We start from the raw sequence: 21184 nt of genomic DNA, 5'->3' as shown, positions 1-21184 counted from the left end.
TAAAGACTCAGACCCTGAAGGCTTTGCTGAGCTGTGGAGAGTCACAGAGGCAGGAAATGGTAACCATGGATGGGCTCCTCATTCTTGGCTTGTTCCTGTTAAAGGCATATTAAAAGTCAAAATGAGGCCACTGATGCATATGGCAACCATTCTCTGCCGTGTTTTTATAAAATGACTTTGTTTTAGGCATTTCTTTAGTGGAAGATGGTCCTGTGAGCTGTTGCTGCTGCAGAAGCTCCAAACTACAGCAGCTTTCCTCAGTTACTTCTCATTCTCTAACTCTTAGGAAATATTTCTGACCTTGTGTCAGGATTTTTTAATTGCTTTACATGATATTTAGCTCCTACATTGCTGGGTTATCAAAACTAGCTTTCCTCCCACATTTTCAAAATCACATACTAGTACTGCCTAACGATTCAAATATAGGCATTAACAAAATGTTTTATAAAATAAATTTGAAATTATTTGATTGCCTTTTTTCTTTTTTAAACCCATTGGTGTTCAGTGTGAAATTAAATCATTGCTTTCTCAATTTTCCCTCAAAGGCCTGATACCATTGGTATTTCTAATAAAGGCCAGCTCCATGAAGACTCTTAGCTTCTACCTATTGAGAATACTTAATTTCCAACCCCAGGCATGTGTTACCACCACTGAGGCCATCTGCAAACCCTTAGTGTTACAGGACTTTCTCCTCTTGGAAAGAGCTTCCTGACAATATAGACTGTCAGCACTTTGCCTCTTTCTTTTGATGAAATTTCAGGCTGAATTTGAACCTGGAACATGGAGGGTGTTCTCTGGCTCCCAGTGGCTGGCTTTACAGCCTGAGACTTAAATGGTAGCATACGTTTGCTAAGCACCTTCCAGGGGCTCTACCTATATGGCTCACTTAGTCTCAGGCCCTCATGATCACTTTCAGACAGCACATAGAGTGTGAGGGACTGAGGACAGACCCAAGGTCACAGGCAGTTAGTCACAGAGCGAGAATTTAAGCTCAGCTGTCTACTCCTTCCTAGTTTAAAGTATATTTGTTATCACTTCAAGTTTGTAAGCTCATAGAGCTGTCCATGGAGCTTATCTGAGATGAGTGTTCTATATACTTTCTACTTTCTATATAAATATGCTAGCTGATGTGAAGACCACTGGGTGTGATGATGCCAGGTGCCATCTCACTTTTAAAAAGTACAGGTGGTATTACTTTAAAATCTTTTAAAAACAAAGCAGGGGCACCTGGCTGGTTTAGTTGGGAGAGTATGTGAGTCTTGTTCTCAGGATTGTGAGTTCAAGTCCCGCTGGGGGTAGAAATTACTTAAAAATCTTTTAAAAGTGCAGGTAGCTGTTACAGTGAATAGCCCATTGGCAGAATATGCAGTGACACCCAGGGCTCACCGTGGGCTCCTAGTGCAGCGGTGTGATCTGGCCTGCCTGTCCCTGAAGCCTATACAGCTTTACACAATCTCACAGTGCTCCGCTAGCACCCTGACCCACACCACGGCCTCTCTCCTCATTTTGCTTTCACTGATGCATGTTAGAATAATATATATACTTAGCCTAGATCACATCCATCCAAAGTGAAATTCAGAAAGGTTTTTATGACACCTGAAGATGGTCAGTCCTCACACCTCAGGGCAGTGGTTCCCAGCCTCACCTACCCCGGCTCCTGGGGATCTGATGGATCCCATTTTTAAAGCTCCACAGGCCACCTCAGTGTTCTGGCCTTTATGTCACATTAATTCCTTATGGCCAAATTTTTTTTATCTTCTCACCTGGCCCACCTGGCCACAGGAGGCAGGGGGAAGCCAGTTGTCCATCTTTCTTCATTATGAAATCTGTTTAATGAAAACATAATAAAAAAAGCAGTTTGTCATATGAAGTCCATAAAGGAGCTTACAGAACAACTTAGTCACCCTCTGTAAGCCAAGAAATCAATTAATTAAAAAAGTCGATAAAAGTAGAACAAAAAACCCATAATAGAACTTTAAAGCCAGGACAAACTTTTGAAGTGATATGATCAGAAGATGCCTCTGCATTTGATGCTTAGGAGAGAATGGGAGTGAAGTGGAGAAGGCCCACACCTGCTGTGGGTTTGCACAAAGAAGGAAGTAAAGTTGCATCTGCTAGGGTAGGATATGATCTGACTTGTGAGCAGTTTGGGCATTGACAGCCCATTCATTTGTAGTTCAGATAAAACCTGTAGTGTATTTATGGTTGATATTTTAGGGTTTTATTCAAGTAAAGGATAGTAAATAAAACCCTTTCTTAAAGTGTCCCTCCTGGATTTTTCAAATCCCAAAGACAAGAGGGCTGGGAGTAAAAAGAACAGTGATCCTAAAGGATTGTAGTAATCATAGAGGAAATGTGTTTTGATATTTATAGATTAAAGGTTTATTCTCAGATGAAACCTTACTCATAAAGAAGGATTTTATGTGCTAACAATCAGTTTTATTGTTTTTTTTGTGTGTGTGTCATTCTTGTTGGTGGTTTTCATTTAAAAATTTTTTTGTTCTCATAAATTTTCATGTCATTAACCTTACAAAACTCATTGCATGTTTTATTAACCCTTGGTATATTCATTTTCTTCTGACTTGAAAGAGTAACCCATTAGAATTTAACCCTGATGTCTTGAAGAAGTCTGCAGTTCAGAAAGCTTTAAAGGTAAACTAAAGCTTCCCTTTGAAAAGTTAATTGAAACATATTGAAAGAGATGATGCTTTTTAACTCTCATGGGTCTATTGACAAATTGCCTCCCTACTAATGTAGTAGTTAGTTATCTAATTAGATGCTTTTTTTGTTACCCAAGAGTTGTTAGTTAGAATTTGTCAACTGTGAAAATAAATTTTATAAAGTACCAATATGGTAAACTAGACTTCTGTCTTATTGGCCTTAGGCAGCAGTATCTAAGGTGGTTTTAAATCATCTGCATTTTATTTGGATTTGAATTTGTGAAAATGGAGAAAGAGAAGATCTGTTTAAAAACTTAACCAATTTCTAGATTATGATTTCAAGATATTCCTTCCTTGTGGAGTGTGACTATCCATTTAGAAATCACCTCTTCCAATATGCTGAGTTAGGGCTGTCTCTGAGTTGGTTGCCTCATGGCTTTTGGTGCTGCTGAGTTTGGGTGACAGATCTTTTGAGAAGCTTTACATTTCGTTAAATGAGGTATATTGAAAACTAAGCTCCACTCCCTAAAACAACATGAACATGTATTTTCTGGCTAAATTGTTTCCTATGACTTACAGTGTTTTATTTCTGTCTCTCTGATTTCTTTGAATGTTTAAGGCTTAAATATTGGGGAGGGGGTGGATTAAATGTAATTGTCTTAAGAAAATTCTATCCAAAGGAATCAGGAATGGCTTTTAATCAGCTTCATCTAGAAGAATAGTTCAGTTTTAAAAGAGAGGAAGACAAACAGTGTCTACTTTCCAATATAATATTTATTAAGCCCTTACCTACTCTGAGATGAGGTGTGGCCTAGCAGTGAATTACTCCTTTATAGTACTAGTTGGCACAGCAGTTGAAGTAACTGCCCCAAATACACTGGAAGGAATTAGATTGACAGTCTCTCTTCACCATTTCTGTGATATTGGAGGGTCATTGGCCAGTGAGACACTATGGTTGGAACGAAGGCTCTAGGTCATGTCTTGGTGTGAACACTTACCAATGTGACCTATGGCAAAATGTTCAATCGTCTGTTAGACACTGGTAATGATACGATCTTTTTTGGAGTATTGAGTAAGATTATGCATGTAAGAGAGCTTAGTGTAGCTATTGTTAGGACATCATTTCATTTAAACCTAACAAGGCTTTGGAAACTGTATTGTGTACATTTTTTAGACATGAAAACCAAAGTTCGAGTAGTTGAAATATGTAGGTCTCAATCAATTGCAAACAGCTGAAATATAATTCAAGATAGTCTAACTTAAAAACTCATGTTTTCGAGGTATCTGACTGGCTCAGTGAGTAAAGAATGTGACTCTCAATCTTGGGGCCGTGAGTTCAAACCTCCTTTGGGCGTGGAGCCTACTTAAAATTTAAAAAATGCTAACAAAATAAAAATTCATGTTTTCATTATATTTGTGTCTCTGACTCATGCTCATACATTTTAAATATTGCATCACGGTAGGAGACTTAGTGATTTAACCTTATTTCATGGAATCTAAAACATCATGCATTTAAAAATACACCATTATTTTATGTACTACTAAAAGAGGAAAAAAAGGTCCAGTTAAGGTTTGGTAGTGCTTATGTTTATTAGAAGAATTTTTAGGTTTAAGATAAATACAGATTTTTGTTACATCACACACAACAAAAGGAAAATAGAAGTAAAACAAATCAGTTAAAGTAAGAACAGCTATCTCACAATTGGGACCTGCTCAAAAATAAATATATAAAGTTACCAATTGTAAGTTGCATTCTGTTTTCAAGAGAGGTTAGAAAGTAAAAAAAAAAAAAAAAAAAAAGTGTGTCTCAGAATTGATAAGGTATAGTAACTCAGGAATGAATGCCTGCTTTTTCAGAGATGAAGTAACTTACATTAACTGTGAAGTAGTTTCTATATTAAAGCAGCTGATTTATCAGAAGGTGCAATATCTTAAGTAAGACAATTTTATTTCCCTATAACAGAATCGTGACCCAGGGCTCTGCCGTTCTATACCTCTAGCCCAAAGTGGCACTGTGGAGGGCGGTCGGGTCGCCCCTCATTGAAAGCCGGACTGTTACCTGGCCACATCCAGCTGCATGGGGAGTTCAGAAATAGAATTTTCAATTACAGAGCACTTGTGCTCTGCTGGAACTCCAGGGTTCCAGTATTAAAGGAAGGATTTAGGAGAAAAGTTAGTATTCTCTACCAGCAGTCTATAGCTTTGGATATTTTTTTTAACAATATTTATTTCATTTTGCAGAATTTATTTACATCAAAAAGATGAACCAGAAAATAAATTGTCACAGTATGTTTGGGCTAATAATATTTTATTTTGGTGATAATATGAATTCGATGCCTATTTTTATCATTGCTGCAGTGTTGAGGATCGACTCTGAAATTGTTTAAAAAACATTTTTATGACCTAATTAATTCTCACTAACACAGATATTTAACTACATCTTGTGGGGCTAAGTTATAAATAAACCTCATGTCCCATATATGTTGTGTTTTACTGTGTTCTGTCACCTGTTTGCTAAAGTATGCTTCTTACCATTTTTTCTCATTCCGGGATATTTCTCATATTTATATCTGCTTAATTTAATGCAATTCTAGATTGATGTTTATTCTTCCAGTCAGAATTAACTTAGGAGCTGGTAAGCAAGATTTAATACCTGATAGCTACATGTTTGCACAGAAGGTACTCAGTTAAAAACATGAAGACGTCTCTGATACTTTGTAGTATTTTTATTATTCCAACCAGGGAACTGTTCTGAATTGTACCCTACCTTTGCCCTTCCTCATGCTTTTCTGTTTCCATTCGCTGCAATTAATCATCCTCTTATCCCAGTAAGATAAGTTTTGAGAACTGGAATTAGCATTAAAGATTTTTTGGAAGATTCTGTTTTTCCAAAATAATTTGCTTTAAAAATGAAGGACTTTAACATTTAAAAAATGCATACAAACAGGAATTTTTTAAATTTATTTCATGGTAGATACAATTATGCTTCGGGATATACTCAGCAACTCTTTTCCAATTAAATTATTCCCAGATATTCCTTGTAACTGAAGTATCAGAAATAAATAGAAGTGATTATTAATATGAGCCAATAATCTCATTTTCAGTAAGCCCCATTTCAAGATGTATGCTTACTTATTTTCTCTTTTTTTTTTTTTTTTTGGATAGTCAGGGAAGAAAATAAACAGCAATCCAAATCCTCTTGTGCAGATGTCAGTTGGACACAAGGCCCAGGAGAGCAAGGTAAAGCTGCCCACTAGTTTTCTGGGATGTGACTGTTGCCGGTCTCAGATGAGAACTGTTGTCAGCTGGCTGATGGTGTGGGCATGAGATCATTGATTTCCATATTTTCTCTTGTTTTCTCAAATCAGTCATCTCATAGTTAACCATACTTCTTTATTGGTCAACACATTGTTCGTTTTTAAAAATAGCATTAAAAATACATGTTTTTTGCTTAATTTTGTGAGTGAATGACATAGGATAAATTTCTGAGTTTCCTTGGAATGCTCTTTTATTTTGTTGGAGAGATAGTCAGCAGTCCTTAAAATTCAACAAACACAATTCTGCTTAAGAATTGAGAGGGCAGGGATCCCTGGGTGGCGCAGCGGTCTGGCGCCTGCCTTTGGCCCAGGGCGCGATCCTGGAGACCTGGGATCGAATCCCACGTCGGGCTCCCGGTGCATGGAGCCTGCTTCTCCCTCTGCCTGTGTCTCTCTCTTCCTCTCTCTCTCTCTCCCTGTGTGACTATCATAAATAAATAAAAATTTAAAAAAAATTGAGAGGGCATTGCTGTTGCTGTAATGCCTTCCACTTTCCTAATATAAGAGAAAACATTTTGTGAATTATTTAAAGCTACAGGCTATTCACTTTTTTTTTTAAAAAAAGATTTTATTCATTTATTCATCAGAGACACAGAGAGAGAAAGAGAGAGAGAGGCAGAGACAAGGCAGAGGGAGAAGCAGGCTCCATGCAGGGACCCTGATATGGGACTCGATCCTGGGACTCCAGGATCACGCCCTGGGCCAAAGGCAGGCAAACCGCTGAGCCACCCAGGAATGCCCCCATTGTTCACTTTTAAATGTTCACAATTTAGGAAGCTTCCTGACTTACCAGCATTTTGTAGTCCCTGAGGAAGAGGTAGGACAGCGACCAGACAGAGCAATTGAGGTCGTCACTGGGATGGGCACACAGTTCATTCCCCTGACCCACTCTGAAAACTTTGGACTGTACCCACCTTTGAACACTTTTCACAATTAATATGTAATATCACATGTTGAGTAAATAAATGTCTTGGAATTTAATTAAAGTTATCCTAAGTTTCCAAACACAGTAAATGAATAAACACAGTCTCAGTAGCCCTTTTCTGCAGAAAATATCACAGAGCTGATACTTGGTTATTTCTTTCAGATTCGATACAAAACCAATGAACCCGTGTGGGAAGAAAACTTCACCTTCTTCATTCACAATCCCAAGCGCCAGGACCTCCAAGTCGAGGTATTTTATTTGCATTTTTAAATAGTTTCATTGAAATATAACCAACATACAAGTTGCTGCACAGATCTAAAAAGTACAGTTTAGGGGACCCATCACTGTAATGGACACGTCTTTGTCAGATTTATCCCTAAGTATTTCATACTTTTTGACATGTAAATTCTTTTTTCAAATTTCAACTTTTGATTGCTTGTTTCTAGTATTCGAAATGCAACTGACTTTTGTATATTGATATATTATTGTACTGAGTTGTTTGCATAACTTCTTATGGATACTTTAGGGTTGTCTTCAATCTGGCAGTCATGTTTTCTGCTAATAGTGTCCTTTCTGCTTCTGTGTTTCTAATTTGGGTGCCTTTCATTTCCTTTTCTTGCCTGTCACCCTGCTGTGGCCCTCCCACCTCTGGAGTGAATAGTCCCCTCCACCTCCTTCCTGATCTTAAGGGGAGAGCCTCAGAGTTTCACCATGAAGTCTCTTAGGAAGTTTCCTTTTACTCCAGCTACTAACTAGTTTGCCGAGTGTTTTTTTAATGAATGGATGTTGAATTTTCTTAAAGGCTTTTCTACAACTATTGAGATGATCGTATGGTTTTTCCTTTTATGTTTGTAAATAGGGTGAAATATGTTGTTCATTCTCAAATGTTAAACCTTCCAAACCTATATATGGGGATAAGCTCCACTTGGTCATGATGGTCATAGGCGTGGAGCCTACTTAAAGAAACAAGGAAAACTGTGGGAAAAAAACAACCTAACAAGAATAGTACCTGTTACAGAAATAATGCTGAAAGATTATTTAGGAGACAGAAATTACCATGCATTTATTTATTTTTTAAAAGATTTTATTTATTCATGAGAGACAGAGAAAGAGAGAGAGAGAGGCAGAGACACAGAGGGAGAAGCAGCTTCATGCAGGGAGCCAGACATGGGACTTGATCCCTGGTCTCCAGGATCCCACCCTGGGCCGAAGACGGTGCTAAACCCCTGAACCACCGGGGTTGCACATTACCATGCATTTAAGTGGATACTGTGAATTTTCGAAACAAGCAGGTAGATTTTGAATAGAGAATGCTTAAAAGGTACTTAGAAATGTTTTTCTCAAAAAAAAAAAAAAAAAATGTTTTTCTCCAAAAGCAAGTATCACCAGTAGAAACTTGGTAGACACATCACTATGAATGTATATTTGTCATCGTTTTCACAGACTTTAAGACGTTTCTCCCTAATCTTCAGATTTGAATAGATTAATTACTCTCTATTAACTCACGCTTCTAGTGGATTCCTTAAACACAGTATTGTCTCATGCTCATTGTAACTGTGTGATCAGGAGGTAGCAGGCACATGGGCTTGGGCACATTGTAACCTCACTCGTCACAGGATTCTGAGGGGTGGCCATGGTGTCCGTCGTTTATGAGAACCTACTTAGAAATGGCGGAAGTGGGGATCCCTGGGTGGCGCAGCGATTTGGCGCCTGCCTTTGGCCCAGGGCGCCATCCTGAAGACCCAAGATCGAATCCCACATCAGGCTCCCGGTGCATGGAGCCTGCTTCTCCCTCTGCCTGTGTCTCTGCCTCTCTCTCTCTCTCTCTCTCTCTGTGTGTGTGTGTGTGACTATCATAAATAAATAAAAAATTTTAAAAAAAATGGCGCAAGTGTTTTTTAAAGATTGGATTTTAGACATTTATGCATTTTCTGTCTTTACCTTCAGAGCTAAGTGTGTTGTGTCTTGTGTCTTGCAGGTCAAAGATGAACAGCATCAGTGTTCTCTGGGGCATCTGAAGATCCCTCTCAGTCAGCTGCTTACCAGCGATGACATGACCATGAACCAGCGATTCCAACTCAGTAATTCAGGCCCCAACAGCACTCTAAAGATGAAGATTGCCCTCAGGGTACTGTCGTCTTCTGCATCATGTCCAGGAGTGGATGGGTTCGTGAGCACTGCTCCCGAGTGTGGTAACAGGCATGGGACACTCGTGGACGGTGATCACGCACTTGTCTGGGAAGCAGGGAAACCACTGCTGGCAGCATCTCAGTGCCCAGGGGACATCCGCCCAAGTTGGTATTTCCAGATTGCTTAAGCAGACCAGATTAAAATTTTAAAGGTCATTCAGGAGAGAAAATTTACTAAAACTCCACAGGGTGGTAGAAACTACAAACAAAAATTTTTTTTGTCCAAGATAGACACTGATTCTTGTGTGCCTAAGGAAATACTCAAAATAAATAAAATAGAAATGCTAAAACTCACAGATTTTTAAAATGCAAATTAAAAAGAAGAATCCACTTTTAAAAAAATTAAAGCAAACTTAGTCTGTGGAGAATGCAGTGTACGTGGTCTCTTTCCACTTGGCCCCAACTCTGGGGATCAGCATAGTTTCTCCAGAAAGGCCTGCAGTGTCTCCAGGACTTAAATCATAGAGCCCTTTGAATCAAGAACCCTTTCTCTGCAAATCTGACTTTCCGTAAGAAGAAATGCAGACAGGCCATGAACATAAAGCTGTTTGCCGCAGCTTCATTTTATAAAAGTGGGAAAAGGTGACACTGTCACAGTAATGCCAGAGTGCAGGGGTTTGTGGAATATAGGCTCTGCTCAGTGAGTGTGAGTATTGCACACTTGACATAGGAAAGCCAGCAAAGCAAAGGGTCCGCATGCTCACACGAGCCTATGAGCATGAGGCCTGCTCCTGCATTGAGGCTGGTGTGTATGGAGGCCACTGGGGAAGATGTCCTTGCCTCTCATCCTCTCTTGGGGGCACTCAGCTCAGGTTCACCCATCAGGGACATCGCTTCACAACTGTGCGAAAATGTGTGCAAATGGAAGAGGCTGAGGAGAAATACAGAAATGACATTTCATGACGAAAGTGTGATCCTTTGATTAGATTTCCTTTTCTAAACTGTAATACGGCATTGCTTCAGTAATAAGAGTTGTTGAACGTACTGACAGGTATCAGGCTGTCCTAGTGTCGCTGATTTTAATTTCATTTTCATTTCCACCTCTAGGTACTCCACCTCGAAAAGCAAGAAAGGTCTCCCAACCACCAACACTCAGCTCAAGTAAAACGACCTTCTGTTTCTAAAGAAGGGAGGAAAGTGTCTGTCAGATCTCATATGTCTGCATCACCAGGTTCTGGTGACAGCAGCACGGCCCCATGCACACCAGTTATTGGGAGCAGTGATAAGCCTGGTGTGGAAGACAGAGCCCAGCCTGTGGAGGCCAGCCCCCAGGGGCCCCGGGACCTGGGCAGGAGCTCCTCCAGCCTCCAGGCTGGTGCCACCTGCTCCCCAAGCCACATCTCCGTCAAGGAGCCCACCCCAAGCATCGCCTCTGACATATCACTGCCCATTGCCACCCAGGAGCTTCGGCAGAGGCTGCGGCAGCTGGAGAAGTAAGTAGACACCCTCTTTGTTCTTGTCAAGTCAGAGTACATGTCTCTCATGCTGCAAGGATGGAACATCATCTTAAGTTAAAAGAACCTACAGTGGCCTTGGTTTTTTACTCAGTCTTTGACTTTTAAAATAAACCTGCCATTTTCTAGGACCTAATATTTGACTCATTTAAGGATCAGGAAGCAGTGGGATAGCATGTTCCATGAATAGGAAAGGGTCTGAAGCCACGGCATTTCTGTCCTCATACCAGGAAGGCAGGACCCTAAGCTGATGTTTGCTGTTAGCACTGTGATTGTATCTGTGCTCCCAGAAAGAGTCCTGTTTGCTCAGCATGGCGCCACTAGCCCTATGTTATCTAGTCTCTGGATGCATATTTAGGCTCCAGAGTCTTCAGAGGAGGAGGAAAATAGCTGACAGTTGTCACAGGCTTCAGACCTTGGCCTTAGCTTTCAGCAGAAGGAATAAATGTGCACTTGGAAGCTACTATTTCTGTTCTTATTCTCAGAGGTGTGTTGAGGAATCAGAAATGGAGGCAGAGATAAAGGTTGTGCTCCTGAGTCTAGAGGAGAGAGTATGCAGGTCTGTGACCCACACTCAGCACGATTTTCTCCTTCAGACTTTCTTGGGTCCACTATTTGGGGAAAAGAAAAAAAAAAAAAAAGCCAGTCCTTTCTCTCTTGCTTTAAAAGGAAATAGAATTTTAAATAAGAAAGTACTTTTTCTGGGGCACCTGGGTGGCTTGGTCAGTGAAGCATCTGCCTTTGCCTTAGGTCATGATCTCAGGGTCCTGGGATCAAGCCCCACGTCGGGGTGGGGGGCTCCCTGCTCAGCATGGAGCCTGCTTCTCCCTCTGCCTTTGTCCCTCCCCCTGCTTGTGGTCTCTCTCACACACGAAGGCTCTCTCTTTTTCTCTCTCCCCAATGAATAAATCTTGAAAAAAAAAAAAAAGAAAGTACTTTTTCTCAGGAGCCAAATTTGGGGAGCAGCTGGGATTTTCCCAGCTGGGCGTTGCATCTTGAGAGTCTGTGCCTCACCCCTGAGAGAGAAAGCCAAGAGGTGGTGCTTCATCCGGGAGGCTGCCCATAAAAATCAGAGCAAGCAATGTGTGTGGGGCTCTGAGAACACATATGTAGGTTTGGATACAGATAGGCCAGACGTTGCTTTGCGGAGACCAAGGAATTATTAGGGGACCTCTGAGTCTCATTTTTACCATGGGCCTTAACTGAAAATGCTGTCAGTGCTGAATAACTCAGTTATATTGAAACCTTGTTTGAAACGTGAGCTCAGCTGGTTGATTCCAAGTTCAAAGTTTAAATTATTTTCAAGTCCATGGGTAATTTGGTTCCTTTTTGTGCCAGGGACACACACCCCTCAGTCCTGAGGAGAGCTGTAATTCTCTGCTTTGCTTCCCCAGTGGGATGACCCTGGGGCAGTCGCCCCTGGGGCAGATCCAGCTGACCATCCGGCACAGCTCACAGAGAAACAAGCTGGTGGTGGTTGTGCACTCCTGCAGGTGAGCTTGGGCACTAAACAGGTTGCAAAACACTTAGTTGTAGCCTCACCAAACAGGTGAATTTATTTTATCTTTAAAGAACAAAGTCATTAGATTATAGCATAACCGTAGTATTCAGTGTTGTGTTCTTGATATTTGTTTCACAAGTATTTTATATTCATAGCCATTTTGGTTGCTTTGAAATACATTCTTGAGCTGCCATCCTGGATGTTTAAATTGTCCTATTATGTATAACAAAGTAATGAACATATGTTTCTTTAAGTGTCTCTTTGGAATTAACTTTTCAGGAATAAGTGTATATCAATTCAAAGGATCCAGAAAACTTTATAGGATCATGTTGGTATTGCCAGTAATCTCTGTAGACTGTTTCTGGAGCAAACCAGTTGACATTGGCACAGAGTGTACAGGCGTGCCTTTCCCACCCCCAGTCAGGAACAGTTCATTGTTCAGTGTACTGATCTAGTAAGTGTAAGGACATGACAGTGTTGCTTTAATTTGTATTTGATTGGGATGCCTGGGTGGCTTAGCCGTTTAGTGACTGCCTTCGGCCCAGGGTGTGATCCTGGAGTCCCGGGATCGAGTCCCGCATCAGGCTCCCTGCGTGGAGCCTGCTTCTCTCTCTGCCTGTGTCTCTGCCTCTCTTTCTCTCTGGGTCTCTCATGAATAAATAAGTAAAATCTTAAAAAATAATAATTTGTATTGGATTAGTGATGATGATATGAAGCCAAATAAATAGTTCTCTTTTAGGAGACTTGTCCATCCCAGGAGAAGGTATGATGTTAAGGTGTGACATAAATATTTGCATCTTCTAAAAGGCTCTTAGAAGCCCAGGAGTTAAAGTGAGTGACATTTAGAAATACATATATAAATGTAGAGTTTAGTTTCATACCTGTTTATTGGCACTTTATTCATTCTTGCTGTGAGATAATTACTTTCACCAAATAGTCCCCTGACTGGATTTCCAAGGTGATCAGTAGGTGAATAATTTGAAGTAGTTGTTGATCATTAAATACTAGACTGTGTTTGGCTCAGACCAGTTGTCCTAGGACAAGAGCAGCATGAGTTGCACAAAGGAGGTGAGGGGTTTGGGTGAATGGAGGGTTTGTGGGCTGAGCAGCCCAAGCAGCCACACCCGTGGAATGTGGGTGTCCTTGCTGGGGTGTCCCAGCGGGTGCTTCCTTTAGCTGTGAGGCCCACCATTCTCCCTCAGGAGAGATGACAGCCAGGGTAAGTACCATGGAAAGGGAAGCAGCACATTCTGCTCTGATGCCAGCAGAGCTAAGTGTCAGAATGTCCTCCAAATACTGGGCTCAAGAAATGGAGGCAGAAGTCACCTCCGCCAACAAGCGAGCAGAGTATGAAGACAGGAGCACACTTTGCTCCTTTGTGCTGCTCAGCATTTTAGATAAATAGGAATTCAGAATAGTTAATTTGAATGTGACACTACCATTTTCCTAGATTCTAATATTTAGTGTTCTCTGGTTTGTGTCATAAGAAATCTCATTGCCTTCTCTGAAGATGGCTCTGACCCATATGTCCGCATGTATTTGTTACCAGACAAGAGGAGATCAGGAAGGAGAAAAACACACGTGTCAAAGAAAACACTGAACCCTGTGTTTGACCAGAGGTATGGTGTTCACTGGTGGGGGGAGGGGGGCAGGAAGGCTGGATCAGTGCCTCTGAGCCCCTGATGCATTCAAACCAGTGCTCTGTCGGGAAGTATCAATAAAAAGTCACACTAGCACCGTGGCTAAACTAAGAATTTAAAAATAAGTATATATTAATTTTTTTCTTCAGATTTTTATTTAATTTCTAGTTCATGGACATACAGTGCAGTATTGGTTTCAGGAGTAGAATTAGGTGGTTCATCACTTATATACAACACCCAGGGCTCAATTTTAAGTTTTATTATAAATAACAATAATTAACCTATAACATCTTAAAATATTCTTCTGAAAAACAGCTAGTTTCTAAAACAATAAAAAAAATAGTGAAAATAAATAAATGGCATTATTTAACATTTTTGCAGATCTCTTTAATGCATGTCTTAATAGGGATCCCTGGGTGGCGCAGCGGTTTAGCGCCTGCCTTTGGCCCAGGGCGCGATCCTGGAGCCACGGGATCGAATCCCATGTCAGGCTCCCGGTGCATGGAGCCTGCTTCTCCCTCTGCCTATGTCTCTGCCTCTCTCTCTCTCTGTGTGTGACTATCATAAATAAATAAAAATTGTTTTAAAAAATGCATGTCTTAATGAAGGTCCTATATGCTTTTGCCATCACTTTGATGTGCTCATCTCCAGAGAGGGCCTTGGGGGCTTAGGAGCCTCAGGAGCCACATTTAAATAAGCCTCAGTCTGTACAAACTGGGTGCCTTACATTAGAGTCTCCATAGCTAAAAGTCCACCAGCATTTTGGGAAATAATAAAGTCAAATGGTGTCAATATCTGTCACTTCTGTTTACATTTATCTGTAAAAGGACTGGTCCTTTATCATATTTTCATGCCAACAGCTCTGTTTAACCAACAGAGACTGACAGGTGTGGTGCACCTGGGTGGCTCCATGGTTGAGCGTCTGCGTTCGACTTGTGACCCCTGGGTCCTGGAATCGAGTCCTGCATCAGGCTCCCTGCATGAATTCTGCTTCTCCCTCCTCCTATGTCTCTACCTCTCTGTGTGTATCTCTCATGAATAAATAAATAAAATATTAAAAAAAAAAAACTGACAGGTGTGTACCAGATTCTGGTATCAGTGTGTCTTGACTGTGTTCTCATGAAGCCCCAGCATTTAAGGTTTCAGAAACCTGACCTGCCAGGTTCCTAGCTACTCTAAATCCGTGGACAAGCCGGCCACCTTCCAGCCATGTCCCTGTGGGGCTGGGGGCTCTTTGTCCCCTGGTTTACTAGAGACCCCACCTCACAATGGCCAGACACCAGCCAGCTTTGAGGATGTGGTTCCCTGCAAGCATTTTGGTTTGCAGCCTCTGACTTCAGTCATTAGAAAGTGCACTGGACATCTGTTCCCTTCTGTGAAGCTCTGTCACATAATACCTTCCTTCAGTTCACTCACCCAGGCTTTGTAATCACTGTTCTTTGGTTGTTAGACCTGGATGAGAGAACTTGTCTGCACTCCCTGCCATGCCCTGTAACATCCATAGGCCCCATCGATAGGATGATGACGACGATGGAGGCTCAGGTGTGGATGTTCCAAGAACACCCCTCCCCACACATGAGGGCCTTTCCCCTACTTAGAGTGCTACAATCGTCACCTCACATTTGGAAAATAATGGGAAAAATTTGTTTTTGAGTCTTTATGAAATGCCAAGTCCAAACATTGAACAAAACTCAATTGTATAATAAAAACCAGCATAAGATTCAGAACTGTCTCATAAGCAGAAATGTCATTTTTAGTCATAGTAAAATACAACAAAGTTAAGGGGAAATTTAAGGAAGGTCCTCTTTTTTCCATGTCAGCTTTGATTTCAGTGTTTCATTACCAGAAGTACAGAGGAGAACGTTGGATGTAGCAGTAAAGAACAGCGGCGGCTTCCTGTCCAAAGATAAAGGGCTTCTTGGCAAGGTAAGTTTGAAAACTATCCTTGGTTAATTCCTATTTTTTTATAAATAGTAAACACTTAACCAAAATGCATTTTTTTAGACCATACTTAAATAAGTGGAAAGGAGTGAGCTCCCTGTGTGATTAATGCTTATTTATAAAATAATAGACAATAAAAGACTGTTGTCTTAAATCTGAGTACATTTTCAAGATTATTTTATTTTCAATGTTTTTACATATTTTTTTAATGTTTTTACATATTGATAGCATATATTCATCTAACAAATTAGTGGCTTTATTTCTCTGAACTTATTCTAGTTTTTGTGTAAATTCACATGTAACTCTTACACAAGATTGCATATTCTTTAATATTAAATGTACACAGAGGTCAGGTTAGGAAAGAGGAGTTTTCAGCTATCGATAGCAGTTACCGACTGTTCATACCAGCTGTGCTGCCATGAGTGGCATGTGAGCCAGTATCCCAGTAAACTATCTGCACTGGTTCTTATCTGCATTTGGAGTCTGCTGGATACGGGGTGCAGCCCTTGGACCCAGTGACCTAGTGTCTCACACACGGAGGAGCAGGTTCCACTGCGGCAGGAAGAAAGGCCGGGAGGCTGGCGGAGGGTGAGTGGGGCTGCTCCACCCACTGCAGAAGATGTCGTTTGCCCCCATAGGTCCTGGTGGGTCTGGCATCCGAAGAACTAGCCAAGGGTTGGACCCAGTGGTGAGTTCCCCGCACAGACAAGCCTGGTGTGTTTGCTGCACAGCACTCTCCCCAGCTGACCTCACTTCTGTCCTCATCCCCTGTGCGCCCCTAGGTACGACCTCACGGAAGATGGCACGAGACCCCACGTGGTGACGTAGTCTGTGCCGATGTGAGGAGCCTGCTGCGCTGTGCCCTCCACCCTCCCACACGTGTATCAGGACTACGTTTATAATTTCAGTGTATTTAGTTACATAAATCTTAATAGTTTTATAAGCCATGTTGACATTTTAGGCATATTTGGCCAATATTACCATTAGATTTTGTATGTTTAATTTTCTGTAGTATTTCACCAGTTACTATAGTATGTAAAGGGGTAGCAGCTCATTACTGTGTCTCATAGAGCTGTGTGTCTGTAAGTCATGTCTACTAGGAAGCAGGTGTATGTACATGCTTTACTGTTGCCTTGTTTTGTACACACTGAGGTACATTATGCCATGTAAATAGACTATTTTTTATAATCTCTACATGCTGGTTTGAATTCTGAAGAAAATGGATTAAGGAAATATATTTTTTTCTTCTAAAATGTATTAAATTCTTATGACAGATAATCATTTTGTCTTTGCAGGATAAAGTTCTCAGTGACCAATTTTATGGTGTTTCTTTTTAAAAAGAAAAGCTGAAAGATTAAATATTAGTATACTTCTGCCCGTCATGAATGATAAAAGTATTCAAAATATTACCAGTTTCATGAATGTAAAGATGTATTATTGAGAGTTAGTTGAAGTGCTTATAAGGAAAAGTGTGTAACTGAGTAATACAAAATACTAAGAGCATTGTCATGGTTCATAAATCATGGTGCACTAATTTGAAATTCTTTATGTAAAATGAAATGTCTTAAGTTTATTTTTAATTGCTTGATATAACTTATTCCTAAATAGTACACAAATACATAATTATACTTCCTAAAATATAATACAGATTTTCCATGTTAGCAGTTAGGCTGCCTGTAATAGTCGGTCATGAGCTTGTTGATTTTCAGTGTTGTCCCAGCCTGTGAAAACAGGCTTACGGGATCACCATAAAGTTTGTGGGCTAGATCTGAGGAAGCAGGTAGGAGGTGGTTTAAACACCAACAGCTCATTGATTTATCCATCAGTGTGACATTGTACATTGGACCCCCTGCGCGGCGCTCAGCTTCTGGGCCCTGCACAGAGGGCCAGAGGGTTCCAGCATGGCGGCTATTGACTTGTAAATAACCTTTTCCTGGGTCTCCTCATTTATGCCATGACTGACCTCAGTATTGGGATATTGTTATATCGTTTTTATTTTGTAATTTTTTTTCCTTTTTTGGATTACTGTAGCATGTTTTATATACTTGAGTCCCAAACTTCTTGGGGGATGAGTTTCTGCAGCAGTGTTGTAAGCTGTGCACGTCTACGAGAAACGGATGCAGAGTTTTAAATATTTTAAGCTGTATGATGCAAATGACTTCCTTAGCCATAAGAACATTCTAGAATCATATCTGACTATATTGGGGGGATAGAGCTTTGTGACTGAAATTGGAGATCTTACCATAAATCGTCTCATGGACTCATGGACTGCTCATATGACCAAACATACCAAAGTGCCTGTGGTGGACGCTGATTGTTACTTCTGCACACTTCTGCCTTCCAGCAGATTTTTAGGTTTGTTTTGATTTACCCTTGGAGCCAGGGGTTTATTTATAATGGAGTCTATAGTTCACAACACATTTCATGTAATCATAAAGACTAGTATAATCTCATTGTTTCCTATTTAATGAAGCTTCACTATAAAGCCTCACTATAAACCATTTCCAATGTTAATGTACAGGAGGAAGTTTATTAATATTGATGCACACATGAACATATATGCACACAAAAAATTTAACAGGTATTTTAGTAGCATGATAAAGGCAGGTAACTCCTTACTACATCTAGTTGCCTGCTCATGGTATTAGATTTATTGAAGATTTATTTGTTTTCTTAATTGGTCTGTTGAAAGGCTTCTGGCATAATCTATTAAAAAGAGAACCACTCACTGAAATTCATCATACCAATAATTTTTAGCAACATCCTAAACATTTGGGTTTTGCAATCATATGCTCACCTATTTGGTACATATTTACTTTATGGAATGCTTAATTTAAGCAGTTAGGCAAAATAAATACAACGGAATAAATACAACGGAAGATATAAAGCTAGTTAGCATGACCCCTGCCTTGTGACGCAGGGACAGGGAGTCTGGGAACAGACCCATCTGCAGGTCCTGAGGCCTTTGGCAGCAGGCTTCATTCTGTTTAGAAGGAGAGAGAGAATGGAAAGGGATGGTTCTAAAGACATGAAACGTTTCCAGATGTGATTCTGTCTTTCGTGGCAAGATGAGCATTCAGTGGGGAGCTCTTATGCTCTTTGGGGATGGGTGAGAACCCACTGTTGAGGCCACACCCAGTGCTGCAGGGTGAGTTCTCAGAATGTTCATCACTGGTTCTTAATCATTGCTTCATCCAGGAAAAGGGAACATTGACTTATTTATATTGAGCCAAACCAATGGGAGGAAAATTAAATGGATTTTAATTCTGTGAGTGTGTACACGTGGGTGGTTTATCCTGTGCCTTAAAGTATGGAAGTGCTGGTGGTGTTTTCAAATCTCAGATCACAGCTGTATTCACTGCAACTTGTGTACTTGGAGAACTCATTCTACAGACACACTTCATTGGGAGGTCAGCTCTTCAAGGACTGCAGCTCAGTGCAGACCAGTGTGTGTGTGTGTGTGTGTGTGTGTGTGTGTGTGTGTGTGTGTGTGTTTATACTCGGGTTATCACCCGCTGCAAGTGGAGAACGGCAGAGGGTTTTTTATTATTATTAGAAAATGTCCTTTTTGATCAACTAATTTTACATGACAATGCATGTATTTATTCAATAAACTTTTGTGTTAGCTCACTTGGGATTTGTTTTTCCTTTGTGTTTTGAAATGAAGCTTTAGGTGTGGGATCTAATGATTTGAAAAGTAGATGCAGTATGTTATTCATACATGCTAATTGTGAATTCTTTCCTTTTCAAAAGAAGGTGGGATGGTTGACATTAGCCCTCACATTCCCATCTGGAAGCCCTCGGTCGGCCCGCTGGTGCCTGCGGCCACGCCAACACATAGGCCTCCCCTCTGTGCTGTTGGTTGCCAATGAAGCTCACATACCACCTCCACCTTGTAAGTGTGGACGGATACATGCTTTGTTCCTGTCCCATTTTTGGGATTCACTCTACATTCTGCTTATAGCACTGACATGCTATGGTTTTGTGTATCTGCAGTGTATGCCGCCGGGCCTCGTGTGCCTTCCACACGGTGTCCTGTCCACCTGTCAGGTCTGCCTGGGAGCCTGAGATGGAGACCTCTGGCCCCTGTGCTGCTGTTCCCATGTGCAGATACTGGGTCCCTGCGTTCTGCCAGAGTGCACCCACTCGGCTCCTGTCTCCTGCCTGTCAGCTCCGTGCAGCAGCCGGAGGGATCTTTGAAAACACGTCTCTGTTGCTAGAATAAAAACCAAGAGCATATCAGGCCATGGGACGCCCTCACCTGTATTTCCTTCCACACTGCCGCTCGCCATAATGCTTCCTCCCATTGCTGCACACGTCCACCTTGTGCTCCTTCCCACTTCTGTGCCCCCAGCGCATTCGCACGTGGGCCTGGCCAACTCCTGTTGCCTTTGGGTTCTCAGCCCAGGGTGCGTTTCCTGGGCCACCCCTCACAGCACCCCCCATTAGCCTCTCAGCACCTCATATGCATGCTTAATATAATCACCCCAGCTGCCTGTGAGCCCGGGGGCAGAGGTTGGGTGGTGGTACGTCCTTTTCCAGCTCTTAAACTGCTCTCAGCCCATGGTAAATAGCTGCTGGATGAATTACTTCTCAAGTTTGGCAGACCTTGGCTGATTTGTCCTAAGTTTCCATTTAAAGAAAGACACATATTGACAGTTCTTAGTAAAGCCTAAAGAGAAAGGTACGATGAACATGAAGAATAGATAGTATTGCAGCAAAAAGCCAACAGTGTAATTATCTGAAACAATTGAGCACAAAGGTGGGAAAGGAGCAGAGAAGTCTGCCTTTAGTTTGTGTTCTGGAAATCCTGGGTGATACGCTATGAGACGAAAAAAAGATGATAAATGGGAGAAGTTGTTTTCAAAATACGAGATTGTCTACCTGTAAAATCCAAGAAAATATCTGAAAACTTATTAAAACAAGTGTTTAATAAGGAGCCAGTCATGAAAACATACAAAGCTCTGTGTCTCATATACTATTACCAGCTACTAGACAATATAATGGTGGGGGCCTGGCTGGCTCAGTGGGTCCTGAGCTGGGGGTTGTGAGTTTGAGCCCCACATTGGCTGTGGAGATTATTTAAAAAAATGGAAAAAATAAAATATAATGGGAAAAGTCATGCAGCAGCCTTGGGACTCTGCTAGTGGTGACTGCAGCGAGAGGGGGAGCGTGCAGCCTGGGTATAGAGCACCCCCAGGCACCCTCATCTTCAGGGAACTGCCCCTCCATGACCTGTGTGGCTCCTGGGAAAACTATCAAAAACCCTCAGTGGCATTTATGCAACATGGTGGTTGCATGGGGCAGGGATATCAGTCAAGAAACATGAGGCCAGCCAAAACAAGGGAAGTCTGGAAAAGGAGTTGCACATGGAGGAGGGCGGGGTGCACCTGCCGAGCTGGGTGGGGCCCAGAGAAGCCCAGGGCCCAAAGAGTCACCACGGGTGTTCTGTCCTCAGTCAAGGAAATCCCTCCAATCCTTAGCTCCAAACAGCCAGCTGGGCAGACTTCAGAGGCAGCTTTTAGATAATTTGCCCAAGAAAGTTGCTAAACCAGAA

General features: G+C 41.4%; 1 protein-coding gene across 1 annotated transcript in view; it reads left to right on the top strand.

The window, feature by feature from the left end:
* The window catches only part of ESYT2 (extended synaptotagmin 2), an 82155-nt gene extending 62898 nt beyond the window's left edge, over positions 1-19257 (top strand). Inside the window, exons 14-23 of the mRNA XM_038559190.1 lie at positions 2590-2652; positions 5826-5900; positions 7065-7151; positions 8881-9030; positions 10139-10524; positions 11940-12038; positions 13534-13665; positions 15507-15612; positions 16266-16315; positions 16410-19257. Coding sequence (XP_038415118.1) covers positions 2590-2652; positions 5826-5900; positions 7065-7151; positions 8881-9030; positions 10139-10524; positions 11940-12038; positions 13534-13665; positions 15507-15612; positions 16266-16315; positions 16410-16455 — 1194 coding nt within the window. The 3' untranslated portion in view covers positions 16456-19257. The remainder of the gene's footprint in view (positions 1-2589; positions 2653-5825; positions 5901-7064; positions 7152-8880; positions 9031-10138; positions 10525-11939; positions 12039-13533; positions 13666-15506; positions 15613-16265; positions 16316-16409) is intronic.
* The last annotated feature ends 1927 nt before the right edge of the window (positions 19258-21184 follow it).

This window comes from Canis lupus, chromosome 16 (assembly GCF_011100685.1).
Source record: "Canis lupus familiaris isolate Mischka breed German Shepherd chromosome 16, alternate assembly UU_Cfam_GSD_1.0, whole genome shotgun sequence".
Classification (NCBI taxonomy): Eukaryota; Metazoa; Chordata; class Mammalia; order Carnivora; family Canidae; genus Canis; species Canis lupus.
Note: the sequence above shows the minus strand (reverse complement) of the source record. Positions and strands in the feature narration are given on the sequence as shown.